Source organism: Dipodomys merriami, unplaced genomic scaffold (genome assembly GCF_024711535.1).
Source record: "Dipodomys merriami isolate MVZ:Mamm:240054 unplaced genomic scaffold, mDipMer1.0.p SCAF_125, whole genome shotgun sequence".
Taxonomy (NCBI): domain Eukaryota; kingdom Metazoa; phylum Chordata; class Mammalia; order Rodentia; family Heteromyidae; genus Dipodomys; species Dipodomys merriami.
In genome coordinates, this window is record NW_027202549.1 from 1 (window position 1) to 27,168 (window position 27,168).

At 51.5% G+C, this 27,168-nt stretch overlaps 1 protein-coding gene across 1 annotated transcript; it reads right to left on the reverse strand.

Moving 5' to 3' along the window:
• Positions 1-1,072: 1,072 nt before the first annotated feature.
• Scn11a (sodium voltage-gated channel alpha subunit 11) lies at positions 1,073-20,359 on the reverse strand (the record flags this gene model as incomplete). The annotated part of the gene is made up of 18 exons (XM_070017411.1): positions 20,084-20,359; positions 19,323-19,441; positions 18,788-18,868; positions 17,883-18,011; positions 17,356-17,438; positions 16,795-16,974; positions 14,642-14,708; positions 13,747-13,888; positions 13,134-13,331; positions 12,678-12,851; positions 12,038-12,167; positions 10,473-10,711; positions 8,513-8,689; positions 7,545-7,913; positions 6,645-7,064; positions 6,071-6,187; positions 3,569-3,686; positions 1,073-1,232 (listed from the first exon to the last, which is right to left on the reverse strand). Coding segments are annotated over exons 1-18 (3,179 nt in total), but the record flags the coding sequence as incomplete, so codon positions are not given.
• Positions 20,360-27,168: the final 6,809 nt, after the last annotated feature.

Below are 27,168 nucleotides of genomic sequence, written 5' to 3' on the forward strand. Positions count from 1 at the left end.
CCTCTCTCCTCCTCCACCTCCTCCTTTTCCACCTCCACCCTCTTCTCCTCCTCCTCTCCTCCTCCTCCTCCATCCTCTTCTTCTCCCTCCTCCTCTTCTATCTCCTTCTCCTCTTCTTTCCTCTTCCTCCTCCTCCTTTCTTTCCTCCTCCTCCTGCTCCCTCCCTTCTTCCTCCTCTTCCTCTCCTTCTCTACCTCCTCCTTCTTGTTCTCTTTCCTCCTCCTCCTCCTTTTCCTCCTCTCCTCCTCCACCTCCTCTCTCTTCATCTTCTTCCTCTTCACCCCCTCCTCCTCCTTCTCCTTCCTTTCCTCTTCCTCCTTTCCTCCTCCTCCTGCTCCTCCCCCTCTTCTTCCTCCTCCTCTTCTACCTCTTCCTCTTCTCCTCTTCTCTACCTCCTCCTTGCTCTCTTTCTTTCCTCCTCCACCTCCTCCTTTTCATCCTCCTCTCTCCACCTCCTCTTTCTCCTTCCTCTTCTTCACCTCTTCACCCTCCCTCCTCCCTTCTCTCTTACCTCTTCCTCCTCCTCCTTTTCCTCCTCCTCCTGCTCCTCTCCCTCTCCCTCTTCCTTCTCCTCCTCCTCCTCCTCCTCCTCCTCCTCCTCCTCCTCCTCCTCCTCCTCCTCCTCCTCCTCCTCCTCCTCCTCCTCCACTGGGAGGCTTGAACTCAGCCTGAGCTTTTACACTCAATGGTAGAGCTCTACCATTCCCAATTTTCTGCCAGCTAATCAGAGACAAAAGTCTCCCAGGCTGGCTTTGAACCATGCCCCTGGGATCTCAGCCTCCTGAGCCGCTGAGATGACAGGCGTGGGCCACAGAGCCCGGCCTGGACGACTCTTTCGGGTGCTGATCTGAGTGATGCTTTGGGGTGCTGATCTGAGTGATTCTCCCCACAGGCCGAGGTCCTCCCGGCCTGGAGGAGTTTCCGGTTGGAGTGTGACTCTGGAAATGGGGCAACGCCCCACCTCTAAGCCCCCTTCGGGTCTCCCCACATTTCTCAGACCCCAGAGTGGGCCACGAGGCTGCCCCCCAGCTCCCCACGACGCCCCCCCCAGCGCCGAAGCCACCGTCCTCACCAGGGCCCCCAGCTGCTGAGCAGGATGATGAAGATGATGAAGCTCTCGAACCAGCTGTGCTTCACGATCTGGTAGCAGGTTTTCCTCAGGTTCCACCAAACCGACCAGGGCGATTTCCTCTTGTCTTTGCCGCCTCCACAGGGAAAGCACCAACTGAGACCTGAGGGGAGGTGGCCACAGCACGGAACTGCATGGAGAAGCACCATCCTGGTGCCGGGGGTCACGCTTGTCATCCCAGCTCCTCAGGAGGCTGAGATCTGGAGGATCGCGGTTCGAGGCCAGCCTGGGCAGGAAAGTCCATGAGACTCTTGTCCCCCTTGAACCACCAGAGACCTGGACATGTTGCTGTGGCTCAAGTGGTAGAGCACCAGCCTTGAGAAGAAGAGCTCAGGGACAGCGCCCAGGCCCCAAGTTCAAGCCCTACAACTAACAAAAAAGAAATCCAAACAACAGAGAATAGGGAGGTTGGGTAGATGAAAGAGGTCAGCAGACAGAGAGAAAGCCAGGTAAAAGAGCAGCAGGAGGGGCTGGGAAGGTGGCTCAGTGGTAGAGTGCTAGCCTAGCATGCATGAAGCCCTGGGTTCCATTCCTCAGCACCATATACACAGAAAAAGCTGGAAGTGGCGCTGTGGCTCAAGTGGTAGAGCGCTAGCCTTGAGCAAAAGAAGCTCAGGGACAGTGCCCAGGCCCTGAGTTCAAGCCCCAGGACTGGCCCAAAAAAAAAAAAAGAGCAGAAGGATAAATGGCTAAATGGATGAAGAAACTGATTGGCATGTGTGGCCGGCTTCACAGTTACGTGGCTAAGTGATCAGGTAGATAGATGAAAATAGAAATGAATGGAAGCTGGGCATCGTGGCTCACGCCTGTCATCCCAGCTACTCGGGAGGCTGAGATCTGAAGATGGTGAATCAAAGCCAGCCCGGGCAGGAAAGTCTGTGAGACTCTGATCTCCAGTGAACCCCCAGAAAACCGGAAGTGGTGCTGTGGCTCAAGTGGTAGAGCACCAGCCTTGAGCAGAAAAGAGCTCAGGGACAGCGCCCAGGCCCAGAGTTCAAGACCCACAACCGAGCAAAATTAAAAACAAACCAGAATCACCAGAAGAGACTGCTTTATGGACTTTTATGGACCTTTATGGACTGCTTATCGTATGTCATAGACACACGTCTCCTGATCTGTGCTCTCAGTACCCACAATGCTTTGCAGAGGGTGCCACCTGACCCAGGTGTCTTCATCTGGTACCCAGCATGCTTTGCAGCCAGCACCATCACTGCCTCCCTTCTCCTTGAGTGCTACGGAAGGGGTCACACAGCTAGAAAGCAGACAGGGACGACGCCCTTGAGGAAGGAGGGAAGGAGAGAGGCAGGGGGGAAGAAGGGAAAGAGAGATAAGGAGGGAAAGAAGGAAATAGGAAGGGAGGGAGGGAAAGAAGAAGGAAGGAGGGGAGGGAGGGAGGAAGGAAGGGAGGGAAGGAAGGAAGGGGGAGGGGAAGGAAGGTAGGAAGGAATGAAGAAATGGAGGGATGGAGGAAGGAAGAGAGGGAGAGAAGAGGGAGGGAGGAAAGAAAGAAAGAAGGGAAGGAGGGAGAGAGGAAGGGAGGAAAGAAATAAGGGAGGGAGGGAGGGAGAGAGGAAGGAAGGAAGGAAGGAAGGAAGGAAGGAAGGAAGGAAAGAAGGGAGGGAGGGAGGGAGGAAGGAAGGAAGGAAAGAAAGAAGGGAGGGAGGGAAAGAGGGAGGAAAGAAATAAGGGAGGGAGGGAGAGAGGAAGGAAGGAAGGAAGGAAGGAAGGAAGGAAGGAAGGAAGGAAGGAAGGGAAGGAGGGAGGGAGGGAGGAAGGAAGGAATGAAAGAAGAGAGGGAGGGAGGAAGGAAGGAAAGAAAGAAGGGAGGGAGGGAGAGAGGGAGGGAGGGAGAGAGTGAAGGAGGGAGAGAGGGAGGGAGGAAAGAAAGAAGGGAGGGAGGGAGAGAGGAAGGAAGGAAGGCAGGAAGGAAGGAAGGAAGGAAAGAAAGAAAGAAGGGAGGGAGGAAGGAAGGAAGGGAGGAAGGAAGGGGAGAGGGAGGGAGGGAGGGAGGGAGGAAAGAAGGGAGAAAAAAGGAGGGAAGGAGGGGAGCAAAGGAGGAAAGAGGGAAAGAGGGAGGGAGGGAGGAAGGAAGGAAAGAAAGAAGGGAGGGAAGGAGAGAGGAAGGAAGGAAGGAGGGAGGGAAGGAGGGAGGGAAGGGGGAAAGGAAGGAGGGAAGGAAGGAGGGAGGAAGGGGAGAGGGAGGGAGGAAGGGAGGAAAGGAGGGAGAAAGAAGGAGGGAAGGAGGGGAGCAAGGGAGGAAAGAGGGAAGGAGGGAGGGAGGGAGGGAAAGAGGGAGAAAGGAAGGAAGGGAGGCAAGGAAGAAGAGAGGAAGAGTGGGAGGGAGGGAGGAAGAGAGGGAGGGAAGGAGGGCGGGAGGGAGGGAGGGAGATGAATGTACCAATGCTACAAAGAAGAGGCCTGTTTTTTGGCGGGGCTTACCTGTGGGCAGACAGCGCTCGGGCTGCTTTCTGGGGGGGGTGTCACCGTCCAGGGACCCCGGGCCGTGGTGCAGGTCCACAGTGCTGCACTCCGAGAGCACGCTGCCTGCGTCCGACTTCTGCACAGGACAAGCCAGGGAGCCGTCATTCCCCACTCTGTCTAACCACAGTGGCCCTGGCTCCTTGTCACCTAAGTGGCCAAGGATGGGACCAGCCAGACACAAGAGGTAACAAGCAGTGGCCTGTTCCCCGGGGGTCCTGTGCCACGCCATCTGGTCAACCCGATTCCCTCTCCATACAGCATGGCGTGGGAAGACCCGGGGTCTGGCCCGCGCTGGGGACTCAGGGGCCAGCGAGGCTGATGGTGCGTTCTGTGGACACTAAGCTGTCCGGCTACTTCAGCTCCTGGACAGCAGGGCTTGCCCACCGCATCACCCTGGTGTTGGATCCTATCTAGAGATAACGTTTAAAGGATCCCCAGGAAGCAGCCACTCATGGTACTGAGTCATTACCCAGCCATGCTGCTGACATTCTACACTTTCCCAAAACATAAAACTACTACATAAATAACGGCCCCGCCCCAAACGTCAGACAATACGTCATACACGCTCAACTACATATCCTAAATTATGTATGCCAAACTATGTGATAGATGTGTGTTAGACTATATGTTATATATGTTAAGCTATATATTATATAACATGTGTTAGACTATACATTGTATATATTATATGTTCGACTATGTATGATATGTGTTAGACTATATATTGTATATTAGGTTAGACTATAGGATGTATATAACATCTTGGACAATATATCATATATATTATATGTGTTAGACTATATATTGTATTTTATTTTAGACTATATGTTGTATACGATATATCTTACACTATATATTATATATAGTTATATATCATATATGTTAGGCTAGATATTGTATATATTGTTAGACTATATATTATATGTTAGACTATATATTGTATATATTATATGTGTATATATTATATATTATTATTATAAATTGTATATATTTATGTTAGACTATATGTTGTATATGACATCTTAGACTATTTATTATATGAAGACTATATATTATATAACATATATGTTCACAATATATTATATGCAATACATGTTAGAATAGATATTATATATGTATGCTATTTATATTAGAGTATATTACATATATGGATATATTATACCTTTTAGACTATATTACTTATATTACATATTATAAATTAGACTATTATATGTATTCAAAAATTGTATATTAGCCAGACACTAGTGGCTCACACCTGTAATCCTAGCTACTCAGGAGGCTGAGAACTGAGGATCGCAGTTCAAAGCCAGCCCGGGCAGGAAAGACCGTGAGACTCCTATCTCCAATAAACCACCAGAAAACCAGAAGTGGCGCTGTAGCTCAAGTGGTAGAGCGCTCGCCTTGAGCTGAAGAGCTGAGGGACAGTGCTCAGGCCCAGAGTTCAAGTGCCATGACCAACAAAAAAAAAATTGTATATTACATGTTATATATTAGTCTAGGTATTGTATATGCTAAACGTTATATTATATAACCCATATAGACTGCATATTATGTGTGTATTATACCTGTTAGACTATAATATTACAAATATTTATGTATATATGTTAGACTATACATTATTTATTTTATATATTATATATTTGTTAGACTGTATATATTAGGTTAGACTATTACATATGTTAGACTACATATTACATATTATATATGTTAGACTACATATTACATATTATATATCATATGGTATATGTTAGATCATGTATCATAAACTACATGTTAGGCTATATATATGTTGGACTATATCTTGTATATATTATATGTTACACTATATATTATATATGCTAGACTATGTATTATATAACTTATATGTTATATATTATGTATGTTAAGCTTTATAGTCAATACGTTGTGTTAGACTATATATATGTCAGACTATATGTTGTATACTACTTATATTATACTATATAATTATATATATTACGTTATATACATTAGTCTATATGTACGTTAGACTATATTTATATTACATATATGCTAAACTAAGTATTATATATATTTATATTTATTTCTCTTTATAGAAAACAATTTATGGCCCTACTGGGGCTTGAATTCAGAGCCTCATGGTCTCACTTGATTTTTTTTCACTCAAGGTTGGTTCTCTATCACTTGAGTCACACCTCTACTTCTGGTTTTGGCTGCTTATTAGAAGATCACAAGTCTCACGGCCTTTCCTGCCCAGGCTGGCCTCAAACCACAATCCTCCAACCTCAGCCTCCTGAGGAGCTATGATGACAGGTATGAGCCACCAGGGCCCAGCTCTGTGCCTTTGCCTACGACACCACTCTAGTGGTTTTTCCATACATTAATCCTGGCAATATTCTATAATGGCTATTCTAGATAAGACACGGGGGGGGGGGGGGCGGGAATCACATGTTCCTTCTAACGATCCATGAGGAAAATTACCTTCCGTGGATTCTGTATGGCCAAAGTCGTGTCTTCTTCGGGAAACACGTCAATTTCCACCACCGCCAGTTCTCCAGGGCTGGTGCATATTTTGGTCTCGTGCGGCGGACCACAGACCTGACAACAGAGGAGAGTTGGGAGTGGGGTTGATATTCTCTCTGGAAACCTCGCTTGCTGTGAAATCAACACACTTGGTTTTCTGTTTGCCATGAGAATAATCGGTGACTTTATTTATTGTTGTCAGTGGTGGGGCTTGAACTCTGGGCCTGGGCGCTGTCCCTGAGCTCTTCAGCTCAAGGGTGGCACTCTATCTCTTGAGCCAGGGCACCACTTCCAGTTTTCTGAGTGGCTTATCGGAGATCAGAGTCTCACGGACGTTCCTGGCTTTGAACCGCGATCCTCTAGATCTCAGCCTCCTGAGTAGCCGGCTCAGTAAATGTGAGCTGCCAGCGTCCATCTGGCCACCAGATTTTAAAACTCTTAAAAGCCCTGGCCTGGTGGTAAGACTCAGGCAGGTGGTAACTCGAGTTCGCCATGTCTGGTGAGCCCTTGGTCGCTGTCTGAGCCTTCTCACCTGTCTTTCAGCCCTGGGTGGAGTGGTGGGCAAGGCGTGATCCTCATCCAAATCTTCCACATCTGATTCTTCCTCTGCCAGTGGGGCCAGTGGGATCCGATCGTGCCCCGGGCCAGAAGTCTTCCGGGCTGGTGTGAGCCCATCCAGCTCCTCCCAGGACTTGAATCCTCCCTTTTTCATCTCAGTGACCAAAGGATTCATGTCTTTGTTCTCGGCAGCATAGTTTTCCATCGCCCCTTCTTGCCTCCTGTGTGCCCGGCAGCAGATACGCTGGAGAGTTCGGAGCAGAAAAGCAAAGGCCTTCTGGAAGCGCACCATGGCCAGCTGGACCTTGGTTTGCCTGCCCTCTCCGCCCGGGTTTCCGTCTCTCTCCTCGTTGCTGAAGGAGTTGAGCAGCAGGGCGATGAAGAGATTGAGCACCTGCAAGTGGAGTCGGCAAGAAAGGGAACCAGGGGGGAAACTGAGGTACCAATGATGGGCGAGGACAAAATTTCCCCTCCCCCACCCTCCCGTCCCAAGAGTCAAACTCCAACCAGGAAAGCCAGGCGGTAGCGGTTCACGCACGCCTGTCATCCCGGCTACCCAGGAGGCTGAGGATCTGGAGGATCGTGGTTAGAGGCCAGCCAGGGCAGGAAAGTCCATGAGACTGATCACCAATGAACTGTGAGACTCATCTCCAATGAACCACCAGGAAACCGGAAGTGGCGCCACGTAAGGCTCAATATGGGAGAGCGCCAGCCTTGAGTGAAAGACGCTCAGGGACAGAGCCCAGGCCATGAGTTCAAGTCCTGGGACACACACACACACACACACACACACACACACACACACACACACACACACACACACACACACACACACACACACACACGATAAATCCGCCAGACTGTGACATCTCACCACAAGCTTCCCGATCACCATGATGGACAGGAAGACGATGATGCACAGCGTCCACCGCGCGGTGTTCATGCACTCCCACATGTTCTCGATCCACTCCCCACACAGGATGCGGAACACCACCAGGAAGGAGTGGTAGAAGTCACCCATGTGCCAGCGCCGGACGCACGGGCGCCCCTCCGCCCTGCACAGCGTCACATTCTTCTGGGCACAGAAAGTATTGCCGAAGAGCTGCATGCCCACCACGGCGAAGATGAACACCACGATGGCCAGCACCACCGTCAGGTTGCCCAGCGCGCCCACCGAGTGGCCGATGATCTTGATGAGTGTGTTCAGGGTGGGCCAGGACTTGGCCAGCTTGAAGACCCGCAGCTGGTTGGAAAAAAAAAACGAGCACAACCAAAAATGAATGAACGAATGAATGAACAGGACAACCAAGAAAAAGAAAAAAGCCTGTGAACAGCCCATGGACCTTCCTAAAGGATAGAGTAGGCAAGCCAACAACTCAGGAGGCTGAGATCTGAGGATCCAGGTTCAAAGCCAGCCCCAAGCAGACAAAAAAAAAATCCATGAGATTTTTATGTCCAATTCATCAGCAAAAAGCTGGAAGTGGACTGCGTGGCTCAAGTGGTAGAGCACCAGATCAGGGTAGAAAAACCAAGCAAAAGGACAAAAGCCCTGACTTCAGGTTCCAGTACTCATGTGACCGGGATGGGGGGGGGGGGGGGAGAGAGGAAGGTCAGAGAGAGGGATGGAGGGAGGAAGGAGGAAGGAAGGAGAGAAGGAGGAGGGAGGGAGGAAGGGGGGAGAAAGGAGGAGGGAGGAAGAAGAGAGGAAGTGGGAAGGGAGGGAAAGAGGGAGAGATGGGAAGGAAGGAGAGAGGGAGGAAGTGGGGACAGAGGAAGGGAAGAGGAAGGGAGAGAAGGTGGGAGGAAGGGAGAGAGGGAGGGAGAGAGAGGGAGGGAGCTCACCACTCTGAAGGAGCGAAAGAAAGACCAGCGCTGGTTGGAGAGGTTGATCATGACGTCGACAAAGCTCAGAAGAGCAACGATGCAATCAAAGATGTTCCAGCCATGGCGGAAGTAGTGGTAGGGATCGAGTGCAATGATCTTCAGGAACATCTCGGCGATGAAAATGCCGGTGAAAACCTGCCGCGGGGCGCAGGAGAAGGAGACAAGGAGTGGCAGAGCATCCTTGTTGAAGAATGGCTCAGGAAGCTGGGCACCGCCACTGGCTCACACCTGTCATCCTGGCTACTCCGGAGACAGAGCTGAGGATCATGGTTCAAAGCCAGCCAGGGCAGGAAAGTCCATGAGACTCTGATCGCCAATGAACCATCCAAACAAAAAGCCAGAAGTGGCGCTGTGGCTCAAGTGGTAAAGAGCTAGACTTGAACACAAAAGGTCAGAGACAGTGCCCAGGCCCTGAGTTCAATTCCAGGACCAACACAAAAACAAATGAACCAACAAACAAACAATAAATAAATGGTTCCAGGGAGCAGCATGGCTGTGTGAAGAAGCCGGGCTCAAAAGGTCACAGGCTACGGGCTTCCTCTCCTAGATGATCCTAAACCCAAAGCAGAAATACATACGAAAGTATATACAGCTTACACACACAGATACGTATATATAAAAAAGGGATTAGATAGGTGACACACAGACAGACAGACAGATTAGATAGGTAGATGATAGACAGGTAGGTAGAGAGATAGAAAGGTAGGTAGGTAGATGAGATAGGTAGACAATTCATAGATGAATAGGCAGATGAATGACAGATAGACACATGGATGGATGGATGGATGGATGGATGGATGGATGGATGATAGGTAGGTGATAGATAATAGATGCATGCATAGATGATAGGCAGATGGATGATATAGATACATAACATATATGATAATTAATAGACACATAGATCATATAAAGATAGACCATAGATGAAGGAGGGAAGGAAGAAAAGAAAGGGAGGGATGGAGGGAGAGAAAAAGGAAGAAGGAAGAGAGGAAAGGAGGGAGAGAGGAAAGGAGGGAGGGAGGGAAAGATATTTATAATAGTAAGACTGTTTAGAGGGAAAGAGGGAGATTATTGAGAGTAAATACCGAAATACATTGCATCTATGCATGAAGACTCGGGAAGGGGAAAGCTAACAGTCACTAAAAGCCGTTGGCAACTGGGGACACGGGAAAGAGAGAGAATGGGGGAGATCGATGGTGGGTCCCCTTTGAACCAGGAGCACACACTTTTGAATCCCTCTTTGTTTTGCATTTTGATGATCTTGGTGTAGCCACAGAGTGGCTTCAATTCAATATATCAGTTCACGAGTACAATGCATGTTTTTGGTCATTCATGGGGCTTGAACTCAGGGCCTGGGCTCTGTCCCTGAGCACTCTCCCACTTGGAGCCATATATATGGCACCACTTTCCAGTTTTCTGGTGGTTCCTTGGAGATGAGAGTCTCACGGACTTTCCGGCCCCGGGATGAGCCTCCAAATGCTGTTATCCAAATCGCAGCCTCCTGAGTAGCTAGGATGACAGCCATGAGGTACCATCATCACCCAATCTGGATTTGAGTAAGGTTTTTGTTTGTTTGTTTAGAGAAGTTACCTCCCTGTTCCAATTATATTTTGGGGGGGGGGTCCGGTTGTGGGGCCTGAACTCTGGGCCTGGGCGCTGTCCCTCAGTTCTTCAGCTCAAGGCTAGCGCTCTACCACTTGAGCCACAGCGCCACTTCCAGGTTTTTTTCTTTTTTGCTTAGGTGGTGCTGGGGAATCGAACCCAGGGCCTCAGGCATGCAAGGCAAGCGCTCTACCACTGAGCCACCTTCCCAGCCCCCCTGTTCCAATTCTTATGGGAACCCAAGGCCCCATTTTGTTTATATAACTTAACACAGTTTCCAAGATGCTTGATTGGTTTGCTGAGAGGAAACAATTACCCAGTTGCCTGTTCTCAGGATGGTGTGCAGCTCCTCCGGCATCTGGTGGTACTCCATGGCTAGGAAGACGGTATTGGTGATGATGCAGAGGGTGATGGCCAGTTCGGTGAAGGGGTCCATCATGACCAGTCGCAGCCCCTTCTTGATGCACACCCAGTGTGGGCTGCAGTTCCACACCAGGTATTTGGATGCCATGTTTTCCCCACAGGGGAGACAAGGCTCCTGGGATTTTTCTTTTTCTAGGGAAGAATGAAAAGAATTCAAATTCAACTTGCCCAGCAGTGAGGCTGACTGACTATCTGTTGTCAGTGGTAAGGTTTGAACTCAGTCCCTGAGCTCTTTCACTCAAAGCTGGCGCTCTACCATATATATGCTGCCACTTCCAGTTTCCCATATATATATATATATGGCACCACTTGCGGTTTTCTGGTGGTTCCTTGGAGATGAGGGTCTCACAGACTTTCCTTCCCTGGACTGACTTGGAACCACAATTCTCCAGATCTCAGCCTCCTGATAAGCTGGGATGGCAGGCGTGAGCCATGGGTGCCCAACTCCTGAATGACTTTTGCTTGGCTTTCGTCCCTCCTTCTTGGTCTTTTGAGATAGATAATCTAATGAAGGCACTGTGGCTCATTCCTGTCATCCTGGTTGGAAACCAACCCAGGCCAAAAAGACCATGATACTCTTATCTCCAACGAACTAGCCCAAAGCCAGAAGTGGACTTGTGGCTTAAGTGGTAGACTATCAGCCTTCAGTGAAAATAATAATAGTAATAATAACAGTAACAACAACCAAGGGACGGAATGTAGGCTCTGAGTTCAAGCCTCCATAGCAGCACAATAATCATGATCCTAAGGCTAAGAGCTTAGAGCCCAGGTGGCTCATGCTTGTAATCCTAGCTATTTAGGAGGCTGAGATCCGAGGATTTTGGTTTGAAGCCAGACACAGCAGAAAAAGACTGTGAGACTCTTTTCTCTGGTGAACTAGCAAAAATCCAGAAGTGGTGCTGTGGCTCGAGTGGTAGGGTACCCTGAGTTCAAGTCCTAGGACTGACCAAAAAGTCCCATCCTACATCTAGCTAGTTACACAATTCAAGACTGAATCAGAATAGTATTGAGCTCAAGAAAGAGGGGTTTGGGGGGGTGTTTTTTTCTTTTTATGCCAGTCCTGGGGCTTGAACTCGGGGCCTGAGCGCTGTCCCTGAGCTTCTTTGGCTCAAGGCTGGTGCTCTACTACTTGAGCCACAGCACCACTTCCAGCTTTTTCTGTGTATGTGGTGCTGAGGAATCGAACCCAGGGCCTCATGCATGCGAGGCAAGCACTCTGCCACTGAGCCACCTTCCCAGCCCAGGGGAGCCATTTTCTCCAAGCCACTTGGCTTCCATGGCCTCAAGAGGGAGAAGACATCATTCTCTGTAGGATGATACAGGGGGTTGCTTCCCCACCACCACCACCCCAAGAAACGTGGGTGCAGTGAAGTGGGGACACTCCTGGAGGACCGAGGAGGGAAGAATGGAGAAGGGACCCAAGTCAAGTTCCCCCTGGGACTCGCCAATGCGCCTCACCTTGCATGGTAATGGTGAGAATGCTCACGGCGCTCAGCGCCCTCTGTCTCTGCAGAGGGTCTGCGCGCTCATCAAACAGATCCACAGGCACAGTCTGGGACAGACGCTTGGTCTGCTGGAGAAGGCGTGGCTGCAAGAAAGGCCATCATGAGCCTCTATGCATCTATTCATTTATGTCTTTATTTGTGCCAGTCCTGGGACTCAACCTCAGGGCCTGGGCACTGTCCCTGAGCCTCTTTGTGCTCAAGGCTGGCGCTCTACCACTTTGAGCTATATATATATGGCGCCACTTCCGGTTTCCTGGTGGTTCCTTGGAGATTAAGAGTCTCATGGACTTTCCTGCCCCAGGCTGGCTTTGAACCGCCATCCTCCAGATCTCAGCCTCCTGAGTCGCTAGGATGACAGGCGTGAGCCACGGGCGATCTGATGGAACTGTGTACTTTCTAGCTCCTAGCAAATTGCAACCAGTGCTCAAATAGGCGTTCATAAACACATGGGAGTTGGAGACAAGTGATTGCAGGGAGTGTGTGCAAATGGGGAACTGGGGAAATGGATGAATGGATCCCCAGCAACCCATCCTCAGGACATCGAAACCCCCCACAACCTGCCCTCCACACCCCAGATGCCTCAAATTCCTTACATTTCTGGTAGATTCTTCATCGGAATCCGACCCTGGAGAGGGGTCTTTCCTGGATTTCCTTAACAAGAAAGATTGCCTTTGCTTCTTGCCGAAGAACTTCCTTTTCGTGGGGGAAAAGGAGGAGGCTTGTAGAGAGTTCAGAGACGTCCGGTCCATGCCCATGGCGACCAGCGCCTTAGGAAAACAAACAACAGCAGTGAAGGAAGTTGAGGGCCCAGGGCTCACGTCCGTCATCCTAGCAACTCAGGAGGCTGAGATCTGAGGATCGCAGTTCAAAGCCAGCCCGGGCAGGAAGGTCCTTGAGATTCTGATCTCCAAGGAACCACCAGAAAACCAGAAGTGGCGCTGTGGTTCAAGTGGTAGAGCGCCAGCCTGTAACTGAAGTGCTGAGGGACAGCACCCAGAGGACAGGGGAGGGGAGGAGGGAGAGCACAGGAGAGGGGGGACAGGCTGTACCTCCTTCTCCTCCCGCAGCAGCTGCTGGGCCTCCTGGAACATCCTTTCCTTGGCTTGGGTCTCGGCAGCCACGTTGTGGTTCTGCTCCTCATACGCCATGGTGACCACAGCCAGCGTGAGGTTGAGCAGGTAGAAGGAACCCAGCAGGATGACCATCACGAAGAAGAACACGTAATACAGCCCGGACGTGCGCAGCGTCTGCCAGGAACGGGAGCCACATTTGCATCTCATTTGCATCTCATTTGCATGCTATCTGGAGGATGGCGGTTCAAAACTAAGGAAAGTCTGAGAGACTCTGATCTCCATATATACATACATAGAGAGAGAGAGAGAGCGCACCATATAGAATATATATATTGAGCCATGTATATGGTTCCATGTCCAGTTTTCTGGTGGTTCATTGGCGATCAGAGTCTCACAGACTTTCCTGCCCAGGCTGGCTTTGAACCATGATCCTCCGGATCTCAGCTTCCTGAGTAGCTAGGATGACAGGTGTGAGCCACCAGTGCCTGGCATATGTTAGAGTTGTTTTGTTTGTTTGTTTGTTGTCAAATAATAGATCGGGAGGGAGATCATGGCAGAAAGAGAGGGGCAGAGTGTATGGATGGCTAACCTGTCGGTACAGTTTCTCCCAAGAATCCTGGGTCATGAGCCGGAACATGGCAAGAAAAGACCAGCCAAAGTTGTCAAAGTTCGTGAAGCCATGGTCAGGATTCACTCGGGTTTTGTTGCATTTAGAGTTATTGGGACAAGATCTAGATTGGGGAAACAGAGGGACAGAGAAGGAATCATTGTCCTCATCCCAACCCAACCCTCTCTCCATCCATAACAAAGTACTTTTTTTCTTTATCTTTGTCCCAGTCTTGGGGTTTGAACTCAGGGCCTGGGTGCTGTCCCTGAGCTTCTTCAGCTCAAAACTGGCGCTCTACCACTTGAGCCATAACACCATTTCTGGTTTTCTGGCAATTCAATGGAGACCAGAGTCTCACGGACTCCCCTGCCTGGGCTGGCTTTGAACCGAGATCCTCAGATCTCAGCCTCCTGAGTAGCTAGGATGACAGGCGTGAGCCACTGTCATCCTAAACATGATCACTTCCCAATTGTTCTCCAGTGAATTGATTAATACTGTCATATTAGCAGCTTTTCGTGGAAATAGGAAGAGTATTCCTAGCTACTCAGGAGGCTCAGATCAAGAGGATCACAGTTGAAGGCCAGCCCCAGGCAGGAAAGTCCATGAGACTCTATCTCCAATGAACCACCAGAAAACCGGAAGTGGTGCCATATATGTAGCTTAAAGTGATAGAGAGCTAGCCTTGAGCAAAAGAGCTCAAGGTCAGCACCCAGGCCCTGAGTTCAAGTCCCACAACTGACAAAAATCAAGCAAACAACAAAACCAGCACTGATTAAGGAGTGTCACCATTGCTTCCTTCCGTACGTGTGGAACTTGCATGCACACAATTCTGGAAGCTTTCTGCTTGGTAGTAAAATGGAGCATTTCAACCTCTTACCTGCTACCAACCCACATGCCACACATTATGAATTCTTTGTCATTGTGTTCTTTTTCAAAGCAAGCCTCTGAGAGAAGAAAAAAAGCAAATTCAGATTTTAAAAAAAGTGAAAAAGAATATGACAGATTATGCCTATTCTTTTTTTTTTTTTTTTGTCAGTCATGGGGCTTGAACTCTGGGCCTGGGCGCTGTCCCTCAGCTCTTCAGCTCAAGGCAAGTGCTCTACCTCTTGAGTTACAGCGCCACTTCCGGTTTTCTGGTGGTTTATTGGAGATAAGAGTCTCACAGACTTTCATGCCCGGGCTGGCTTTAAACCTCAATCCTCAGATCTCAGCCTCCTGAGTAGCTAGGATTATAGGCGTTTAATTATTTTGTTTTTGTCTACCACTCACCTATTAATCCCTCCCCCTATCCATCTCCCACTCATCCATTCAGATATCCTCTAGCCATCACCTACCTGCTCACTGTCTTATCCACCCCCCCATCAACCACCCATTCACCCATCCATCCACCCATCAACCACCCATCCACCCATCCATCCATCCACCCATCCACCCATCCATCCACCCATCAACCACCCATCCACCCATCCATCCACCCATCAACCACCCATCCACCCATCCATCCATCCATCCATCCATCCACCCACCCACCCACCCATCCATCCATCTTCCTATCCATCATCCATACACCTAACCATCCATCTTCCTATCCATTAATCCAAACACCCATCTACCCATCCACCCATCTACCCATCCACCCACCCACCCATCTATCCACCTATCTATCCACCCATCCACTCATCCATCCATCCATCCATCGACCCATCCATCCACCCACCCATCCATCCATCCACCCACCCACCCATCCACCTATCCATCCATTCATCCACCTATCCATCCACCCACCCATCCATCCATCCACCCATCCACCCACCCATCCATCCACCCACCCATCCATCCATCCACCCATCCATCCACTCACTCTCTTATCCATCCATCCTCCCATCCACCCATCCATCTATCCATCCACCCACCCACCCACCCACCCATCCATCCTCCCATCCACCCAACCATCCATCTATACACCATTCACCTGCCCCATCTATCCATCCATCCACTCACCTAGCCATCTATCTATCCATCCAACCACCCACCCATTCACCCAGCTTCCTACTCATCAATCCATCTATCCATCCATCCACTCACCTACCCACCCATCCATCCATCCAACCATACATCACCCATACATATAACCATTTTCCATCCACCCAACCATACATCTATCCATTTTCCACCCACCCACCTATCCATCCATCCACCCACCCTCCATTTGTCTATCTATCCATTCATTCATCCACTCACCCACCCATCCATCCAACCACCCATCCATTCACCCAGACACCTGCCCACCCATCCATCCATCTATCCATTCTACCTACTCATCTATCCACCCAACCATCCACCCATCCATTTATCCATTCACCCACTCACTTATCCATCTATCCATCCATCTACCCATCTTTCCACCCAACTATCCACACATCCATCTATCCATTCATCCATCCACCCACCCACCTACCCATCTATCCACCCATCCACTCATCCATCCATTCACCCATCCATCCCCCCATCCCCCCATCCATCTACCTATCCACCTACCCATCCATCCATACACCCACCCATGCACCACTTGCCCACTCATCCATTCATCTATTCATCCATCCATCCATTCATCCACCCACCCATTCACCCACCCACCTACCTACCCATCCATCTATCTAACCAGCCAGCCACCTAAACACTAGCCAGTCAACCTGAGCAGACAAATCTGAGACTCATATCTCCAATTAAGCAGCAAAAAGCAAGAGGTGGAGCTGTGGCTCAAGTGGTAGAGAGCCAGCCCTAAGCAAAAAGAAGCTAGGGGGAAGTATGGGGTAGTGCCAGGGTCCTGAGTTCAAGTCCCAGCACTAGCACACAACACAAAGAAGGAGGAGGAAGAAGAGGAGGAGGAGACTGGCCATAATATTAAAAAGGAATTCTATCTGAGCCATTCATTCAAAGGCGAGCATTAAACGTAGGCAATTCATTACCTAAGAAGTGGATGATGGGAAGGAGCTTGCATGGCTCCTACAGGCCAGAGGCGGGGCTTACCGTTGGTGGCCCAGTCGGTGGTACCCGCACAGCTATCCTTGACACACTTCTGGTTCAGGTTTCCCATGAACAGCTGCTGGCCCACCAGAGCGAAGATGCTCAGACAGAACAAGGTGAGCACCATCACATCGACCAGCTTCTTCACCGAGCGCATCAAGGCTCCCACAATGACCTTCAGGCCTGGGGAGAAGGACAAGGGGCTGGAGCGGCACCCAGCGTCTCCCCTCGGAATCGGGCAAGGAGCCCGGCGGTGGGGGCACGCACCCTGTCCTCCTGGCCACTCAGGAGGCTGAGATCTAGAGGATCATGGTTCAAAGCCAGCCCAGGCAGGAAAGTCCAAGTGACTCTTTCCTCCAGTGGACCAGCAAAAACAAAGCCAGAGGGTGGAGGGGGTGGATCAAGTGGTAGAGCCCCAGCCTTGAGCATCAAAGCCAAGTAAGAGGAGGAGATTCTGAGTTCAAGCCCTAGGACTGGTGCGTGTGCACACACACACACACACACACACACACACACAATCTTTTCTAAGAGCCACTGATGATTTTTTTTTCTTAAATCACTCACCTGACACTACAGAAATGGCCTTCAAGGCTCTGAACACACGGAAGGTACGGAGAGAGGACACCGGAGTCTGCGAGTCTGCGATCCTGTGAGGGAAACAGAAAAGCCCCTGAAAGGACTGCTTCTGGAAGGTTCTGCGCCATCTCGCTCCACAGAAGACCAAGGAAAGCAGAGACCCAGCGTCCACGGCGCATGCCCACCACCCTTGGAAATGGGCCGGGCCGTTGGGCTGCACCAGTGGGTGTAGAAAAATCCTTACAACAAGTTGGACGTGTTGTGGTGGCTCACACCTGATCATCCGAGCTACTCAGGAGGCTGAGATCTGGAGGATCACAGTTCAAGGCCAGCCCCAGGCCAAGAAACCATCAGAAAACCAGAAGGGGCGCCATCTATATGGCTCAAAGTGGTAGAGTGCCAGCCTTGAGCACAAAGACCCTGAGTTCAAGCCCCAGGACACACACACACACACACACACACACACACACACACACACACACACACACACACACGGTGTTTTCCCATTGTCTTACGCCGTTCCGATGACAAAGGAATCCAACCAGTTCCAAGGGTCTCTGAGGAACGAGAACTCATCCAGGATAAAACCTCTGGCCAGTATCTTTATTATGGCTTCCAGAATGTAAATCCCGGTGAAAATGTATCTGTCCAAAAGAAGAGAGAATGGGTGAGATAATGGCGGGAGAGGGAGGGACACACAGCGGTCCCTCCACCTGATCTATTTCAATGAAGAATCGAACATCCAGGCCTTGGACAGAAAGCACACTTCAGGAAACGCAGAACCTTCCAGAGAGCTCTAGAATGTAGGGTTTTTGGCAGATGGGCACCACGGCCATAATTTTTTCTTTGTTCTCCCCACACACACACACACACACACACACACACACACACACACTTTTGGGTCCAGAACTGAGGCTGGAACTCGAATTCTTGGCTTTGGCCATCAGGGCTGGGCGCTCTACCACTTGAGCCACACCTCCACTTCCTGCTTTGGGCTGGTAACTTAGAGCTGAGAATCTCGTGGATTCGTTTTTTTTGTCTTCCCCCTGCCCAGGATGGCTTTGAACTAACAAAAGCCTTCAGATCTCAGCCTAGTGATAAAGTAGGGTTACAGATATGAGATCGCAGGAACAAAATAATCCTGGGGGGAAAAGAAAGTTGAACCTGGGCACCGCCAGTGGCTCATGCCTGTCATCCCCAGCTCCTCAGGAGGCTGAGATCTGGAGGACCACAGTTCAAAGCCAGCCCCCGGTCAAGGGGAAGTCCGTAAGACTCTGATCTCCAATGAACCAGCAAAAAGGCAGGAGTGCAGCTGTGGTTCAAGTGGTGAAGCACCCAGCCTGGAGAGGAGGCGGAAAAAGCTTTAAGGACACTGTCCAGGCCCTACGATCAGAATAAGGAAGGAGAAATGAATACTTACTCAGCAGTATTGGAGTTTTTGGAGCGAGCCATGAACACACAGTTGACGATCACAGTGCAGATGATGAACATGCTGAACAACGTGGCAGGGCGTCCATTAAGGCAGACACAAAGCAGGAGGAATTCCCACCCCCCCCCCCGGCCTTCCATTTCTACCCTATGTCTGTTCTCAAACGGGTGAAAGTTGGCTGGGGAAAAAAAATCATAATAACTCCACACCCATCCCTTCCTCTAGAGAATGTATTTTTTTGGTGTCTGTACTGAGACTTGAACTCAGGACCCGGGGCCCTTGGGTTTGGGTATCTATCTGGTTCCAAGTGAAGGCCGGTCTCACGCCCCTCATCCCAGGTACTCCAGGAGGCTGAGATCCTGAGGATCGTGGGTCAAAGCCAGCCTGGGCAGGGAAGTCTCTTCTCTCCAATTAACTATCAAAAGGAAAAAAGCAGAGGTGGAACTGTGGCTCAAGTGGTAGAGCACCAGCCTTAAGTGTTTGCTTCCACAGGACCAATCCGGGCACGCCATCTGAGCAAGGATATGAGTGCACGGAGATCTGGATGGCAAGGCTCCGGATGGGGTGGAACGGGCCCAGGATGAACAAGGCCCGCTTGGCGCTGAAGCGGTAGATCGTCCTCTTCTTGTTCAGCACCATGAACGTCTGCGGGTGAGCGGAGCACAGAGCGGGATGCACCCACCCGGGTCTCCGGGCACCCGTGGCTGCCCCATGCCTCCTCGGGGAGGAGGCTGAGATCTGGAGGATCGAGGTTCCAAGCCAGCCTGATCCAAGGAGACTGATCGCCAATGAACCAGCAAAAAAAACAAAGAGCTGGACCTGGCCGTGGCTCACGTGGTAGAGCACCCGCCAGCCGTGGATGAGAAAGAACTCAGGGACAGTGCCTGGGGCCTGAGGGTCCACACACACACACACACACACACACACACACACACACACACACACACGCACACGAGCTTCCTGACCAGCTGTGTGTGGCCTGGAACTCACGGCCACGCACCAGCTGGAGCTGTGACTTGGGTGGTGCCGGGCCTGGCAGGCTCTGCATCCAGAGCCGCATGGAGACGGGCTGGGGCTTTGAACTCGGGGCTTTGGGGACGGGATGTTGTTTCTTTTGGTGGGCGCTCGACCACCTGAGCCACAGTGCCGGGGCTGGCTTTGGCTTTTCTTGGTGGTGGCTGGGAGGTGTGGAGGCCTGGCTGGCCTGGCTGTCTGGGCCTCGTGCGGGGGTCCTCCGGCCTGGGCCTCCCCCCCCCGATCCCGGGGTCCCCCTCCCCGGCCCCCCACCTGGTGCGTGCGGTAGAAGGGGTCCAGGTCCTCCAGCGGCCTGGCCACCAGCTGGCTGGGGACGTCGCCGTAGAGCCTGGGCAGCCGCCTCGAGGCCTTGAGGTCGAGCTGCGGCCGGGCGGGCGCGGGGCGCTCGGGGCCGGCCTGCGCCCTGGACCCGCGCCGCGCCCGGGCCTGCGCCGCGCGCCGCCGCTCGATGGCCGCCAGCGACTCGGCCGTGAACGGGCGGAAGTTGCGCTCGTCCGGGAAGATGACCGGGCAGCCACGCTCCGCCATGCCGGCCGGGCCTGCGGGGACAGGGGTGGGGAGGCCGTGGGCGCGGGGCGGGCGCACCCCACGCGCGAGTGCGCACACACTGCGCACCCACCCGCGTGCACACACACTGCGCACCCACCCGAGAGTGCACACACACTGCGCTCCCACCCGCGTGCACACACACTGCACACCCACCCGCGTGCACACACACTGCGCACCCACCCCCGTGCACACACACTGCGCACCCACCCGCGAGTGCGCACACACTGCACACCCACCCCCGTGCACACACACTGCGCACCCACCCGAGAGTGCACACACTGCGCACCCACCCGAGAGTGCACACACTGCGCTCCCACCCGAGAGTGCACACACTGCGCACCCACCCGAGAGTGCACACACTGCGCACCCACCCGAGAGTGCACACACTGCGCACCCACCCGAGAGTGCACACACACTGCGCACCCACCCGCGTGCACACACACTGCGCACCCACCCGAGAGTGCACACACACTGCGCACCCACCCGAGAGTGCACACACACTGCGCACCCACCCGAGAGTGCACACACACTGCGCACCCACCCGCGTGCACACACACTGCGCACCCACCCGAGAGTGCACACACACTGCACACCCACCCGCGTGCACACACACTGCGCACCCACCCGCGAGTGCGCACACACTGCGCACCCACCCGAGAGTGCACACACACTGCGCACCCACCCGAGAGTGCACACACACTGCGCACACCCACCCCCGTGCACAAACACTGCGCACCCCACCCGAGAGTGCACACACACTGCGCACCCCACCCGAGAGTGCACACACACTGCACACACCACCCGAGAGTGCTCACACACTGCGCACCCACCCACGTGCACACACACTGCGCACCCACCCGAGAGTGCACACACTGCGCACCCACCCGAGAGTGCACACACACTGCGCACCCACCCGCGTGCACACACACTGCGCACCCACCCGAGAGTGCACACACACTGCGCACCCACCCGAGAGTGCACACACACTGCGCACCCACCCGCGTGCACACACACTGCGCACCCACCCGAGAGTGCACACACTGCGCACCCACCCCCGTGCACACACTGCGCACCCACCCGCGTGCACACACACTGCGCACCCACCCGCGTGCACACACACTGCGCACCCACCCGAGAGTGCGCACACACTGCGCACCAACCCGAGAGTGCGCACACACTGCGCACCAACCCGAGAGTGCACACACACTGCGCACCCACCCGACAGTGCACACACTGCGCACACCACCCGAGAGTGCGCACACACTGCGCACCCACCCGCGTGCACACACGTGTGCACATTCCACCCGCTTGCACAAGCACATACAAAGCCCACCTGCACGCACACACATGCATGCATACCCCACCCACACGCACACATGTGTGTGCACAGCCACCTGTGTGCACACCTGGGCTGCATGCACACACAGTGCACACCCCAGCCCTGTGCACACCCCCAACACCGTTTTCACACCCCACCTATGTGCACAGCCCAGACCACGTGTGCACACCCCACCTGCCTGCACACGCACGTGTGTACACCTCAGTCCGTGTGTACACCCCACCCACATACACCCATGCACACCCCAGACCGAGTGCACAACCACCTGTGTGCCCACCAGGGCCACGAGCACACGCCCAGCCCACGTGCACACCCCCAGTACCGTGTGGACACCCTCCACCCCGTGTGGACACCCATCCATGTTCACACACATGTGCACAACTCAGCCCGTGTGCATACCCACCTTGCATGCACACACCCGCGTGCACACATGTGTGCACACCTGAGCCCGCGTGCATAGCCCAGGACGGCGCGCATACCCTGGCCCACATGCACACCCCAGCCCATGTGCACACCAGGACTGCATGCACACCCCCAGCCCTCAAGCACACCAGTGCCATGTGTGCACACCAGGGATGCATGCACACCCCAGCCCATGTGCACAGCTCCAGCCTCACGTACACACCAGCCCCACGTGCACACCCTCAGTCCACCTGCACACCAGTCCTGTATGCACACCAGGACCACATGCACACCTCCAGCCCCGTGTGCACACCAGCCCTGCATGCACACCCTCAGCCCCGTGTGCACACCCACACTGTGTGCACAACCCCTGGGCACTCAGGGGAGGCAGGAAGGATGTGTCCGGCAGTGGATCTCTCTGTCTCTCTGTCTGTCTCTCTCTATGTCTCTGTGTCTGTCTGTCTCTCTCTGTCTCTCTCTGTCTCAACGCTGGTACTAGGACTTGAACTCAGGGCCTGGGCACTCTTCCTCTGCTTCTTCGCTCAAGCCTGGTGCTCTGCCACTTGAACCACAGCCTCCACTTCCATCCTTCTGCCGGTTCATTGGCGATAAGAGTCTCTTGGACTTGTCCACCTGGGGCTGGGCCTCCAGCCACGATCCTCACACCTCTACCTCCTGCGTAGCTCCAGATGACAGACGCCAGCCAGCCGCGCCCGGCTGGTTTCCCGGGGAGAGCTCTGTGCCCGGGTGCCCTGCAGTGGGGGAAACTGAGGCACAAGCTCAAAGCCAGGCAACAGCCCAGAGAGATGTCGGAACCAGGCAGGGCTCAGCTGAGCCGAGGAGGCCCAGACTCTTAAACCAGCATGAACCGTGATGGCCAGCCGGGCGCCGGGGCTCACGCCTGCCATCCCAGCAACTCGGGAGGCTGAGATCTGGAGGATGACGGTTCAAAGCCCACCCGGGCAGGGAAAAAAAATCCAGAGACTCTTATCGCCAATGAACCAGCAATAATAATTAATGATGATGATGATGAATACAAAGTAAAAACAAAAAGCAGAAGTGGAGGTGTGGCTGGCACCCCCAAAATTAACTAAATAAATTCAAGCCATTAATTCTGCGATTCCCACAGCAGCTGGCCCAGCGCGTGATGCGGCTCTTTGTCCACTGTGGGTGGTGGCTTTAGCTTCAGGACCAAGATACTGGTTGATTCATGTCCATGACCAAAAATCACCCTCTCCCCCCCCTCCCACCCCTCCTCCCAGAACTGATTTAAAGCCAAAACGCTGAATGCTAAAAAGAAAAGAAAGAGAAGTTTCGACTGCCATTAATGCCAATGTTCTGGAACTATGTCTGCACCTGAACTACCAGAACGAAAGCACTGTTATAATTCCTTTTTCCTCTCTGGATTTCTCATTACATTTTCTTCATATCAAAAAAAAAAATCCCACCATGATTAACCAAGGATCAGAATTCATTTTTTTGTTTTCAATACACCTGGGTGGCCATTCAAAACCCCTGATTCTAAAGATCTAGCTCTCTTTCCTAAAGAAGCCCCCTCCCCCCGAACATCGAATCTCTGGATTTCTACATCAGTGTCTCATACACACACACATACACAAAGAATAATTCTTTTGAGATTTGCCCAACTCCAGCTGCTTTTGCAAAGAAAAAAAGAACTTTTTCCTCCCATCTACTGCAAACAAATCAATGACAATACACAAATGCATGAATAGATGTAAAAACAACACTCACCTCACAGTCTCTGGGTCCCAGCCTGGCCGGCTCAGATCCCCAAGGCCAGCCAGCCGGCTCTGGGGTGGGGATGGGGCTGGAGGAGATGGCGTAGCTGGAGAGACTGGGTGGAGAGCGGATGGAGCTTGGGAAGGAAGCCAGAAGGGATGTTTTAGAGGAGCCTGCCAGCCAGGGAAAACCCAGTTGTGGGGAGAGGTGGTTGGTTCGAGGCAGGGAGGGCTTCTTACGTTGGAAGCCTGGTCCAGCTGCGCCCGCCTTTAATCACTGCCGAAGCGCTCGCTGACAGAAAGCATCATGAATAAAGAAACAGGTGGTTGAAATGTCCTCCTCCTCCTCTTCCTTTCTCCACCCTCCCTCCACCAGGCCTCAGCCAGGCTGGGTGAGGGGAAAAAAAAAATCTAGAAAATTCTAGGCAGGAAGCTTGAAGCCTGAAATTGCCCGCGGGATTTCTGTTTAGCAGCGCCTGATTTCCCTTTTTATTTTTTTTTCCTTTGCTGCCAGTCCTGGGACTTGAACTCAGAGCCCTGAGTGCTCTGTACCAAGAGCTTCTTTTGCTCAAGGCCTGGTTTTCTACGGCATGAGTTGGACCTCCTCCACTTCCAGCTTGTTTATTTTATTTTTGTGCCAGTCCTGGGGCTTGAACCCAGGGCCTCGGTGCTGTCCCTGAGCTGCTTTTTGCTCAAGGCTGGTGCTCTACCACTTGAGCCACAGCGCTATTTCTGGCTTTGTCTGTGTCTGTGGTGCTGAGGAATCGAACCCAGGGCTTCCTGCGTGCTAGGCAATCACTCTACCACTGAGCCACCTTCCCAGCCCTCCAGCTTTGCTCGTTTTATTTTTAGTGGTTCATTGGAGATAAGTCTCAGGACTTTCCCACCCCAGCACAGGCTTCGTGGAACTGCGATCCTCTGGATCTCAGCCTCCTGAGTAGCTGGGATGCCGGGCTTGAGCCACCAGCGCCCAGGGAGGAGGGACAGAGGGGTGGCGGACAGGCTCACAGCCAGCGAGATGGGGCTCGGAAGGTGGCCAAGCCCATATGGAAAAGCCCAGCCCAGCGAAGGGACTGGCTGGGAATCAAATGGGATATAATTAACTTAAAGTATCCCAATAAACTTGTTGTCATGCTTTATAAAAGGTTACAAATATTGTCTCCATTTACCCTGGCTCCAGCTCTCCTTGGCTTCAGGCCTCTTGTTAGGAAGAAATAACCGACAAGCCTTAAAGTGACAGCCTGATCGATTTATTCAAGGGAGGAATAAAAAGGTCTGACCAAGCCAAGCCCGGTGGCTCACACATGCCATCTCCCCTACTCAGGAGGCTGAGATCTGAGGATCGTGGTTGGAACCCAGCCCCCAGGGCAGGAAAGTCCAAGAGACTCTCATCTCCACTTCCAGAAAACTGGAAGTGGTTGAGTGCTAGACTTGAGTGGAAGAGCTCAGGGACAGTGTCCAGGCCCCAAGTTCAAGCCCCACAACCCACACATAGTCATTCTAGTTACTCAGGAAGCTGAGATAGGAAGATTTTTGTATTTGTATCTACAAGTTACTATTATATTTATATTTTATATAAGTCATAATGATTTATATTATATAATACATATAGAATATATAGAGCATGTATAATATAGAATATATTCTATGTATTCTATACAATATGTTTATATAATAGATTTATATTTATATAAGACACATATAACTTACAGAATATATAATTATATTTATATACTCTGATATATAGTTATGTTTATAAGCCGGGCGCCAGTGGCTCATGCCTGTCATCCTAGCTACTCAGGAGGCTGAGATCTGAGGATCGTGGTTCAAAGCCAGCCCGGGCAGGAAAGTCCATGAAACTCTTATCTCCAATAAACCACCAGAAAACCGGAAGTGGGGCTGTAGCTCAAGTGGTAGAGCGCTAGCCTTGAATTGAGGAGCTGAGGGACAGCGCTCAGGCCCAGAGTTCAAGGCCCACGACCGACAAAAAAATTATTATTATTATTATTATTATGTGTATATGCAATTCTATATTTATATACCATATTCTATTTGTATATTATGTGTTTATATTTAGTATAATATGAATAACATGCATATATTACCTTGATATATGATTATATTTATATATAACTATTATATATCATATATTACAATATGTTATACATAATATAGTAATACATTATAACATCATGTTACACTCATACTATATTATGTATATAACAAAATTTATATATTTTTTCTATTTTATATAATTTTTTCTATTTTATATAGTTTATATGTATAAGTTCCGCATAGTTTGTATATAAACTCTTTTTTTTTTTTTTTTTTGCCAGTCCTGGGGCTTGAACTCAGGGCCTGGGCACTGTCTCTGAGCTTCTTTGGCTCGAGGCTGGCGCTCTACCACTTGAGCCACAGCACCACCTCTGGCTTTTTCTGGGTATGTGGTGCTGAGGACTCGAACCCAGGACTTCCTACCTGCCAGGCAAGCACTCTACCCCTGAGCCACCTTCCCAGCCTTAACGTGCCCATTTCTGGTCAGATGGGACAGGAGTTACTGGTGGAAGAAAAAAACCTCAGCTGCTTCCAGAAAAAGACACTGGCAGGCAGGCGTGGGAAGGAAGCGAGTTTCCCCGCTCACCAGAAGCTTAGGAACCACACAGCACAGAGCTCCAAACCACAGCACAGAAAGCTCGCTCACCAGGGCCAGGGTAACCTGAGAGGGCTGGTAATGGCCGCTCCAGAGCAGCTGAATGACCCTGTGGCCAGTTGTGTTATTACGCCTAGCTTCACGGAAAGGAAATGGCTTTCAAAGAGCTTCAGGGCTGTGTGTGTGTGTGTGTGTGTGTGTGTGTGTGTGTGTTTGGGGGTGGAGATGGATGATAGCTTCTAGAACCTTCTGCATCTAGAGCTTTGGCCTTCTAGAGAGCTGGCTGGGCTTCCTAGTGACCAGGGCTCTGTGTTCCCAGCAGGCCCTGAGCCATCCACAGGCCTAAAGGAGAGAAAATAGAAGACATGATTTGTGGGATCAAGAGTCAGTAAATGAGGTCTAGTCTCTGAATCCCATCCCCTGCCCTAACGGGGTCCCCTCCCTGCCCCGCCCTTCCCCCCAAATTACTCTCACCCTAAAGAAAGCCAAGCACAAAACAAATGCTAGGGAGCTCACCCACCCTGACACCCATAGCTAACTCTCTGAGGCTGAGATTGGGAGGATCGAGGTTGGAGGTCAGCCCAAGCGGAAAAGAACATTTTATATTTTAAGTGTGTGTGAATGCCTGCTCACCTATAGAAAAAAACTCAAAATGCTA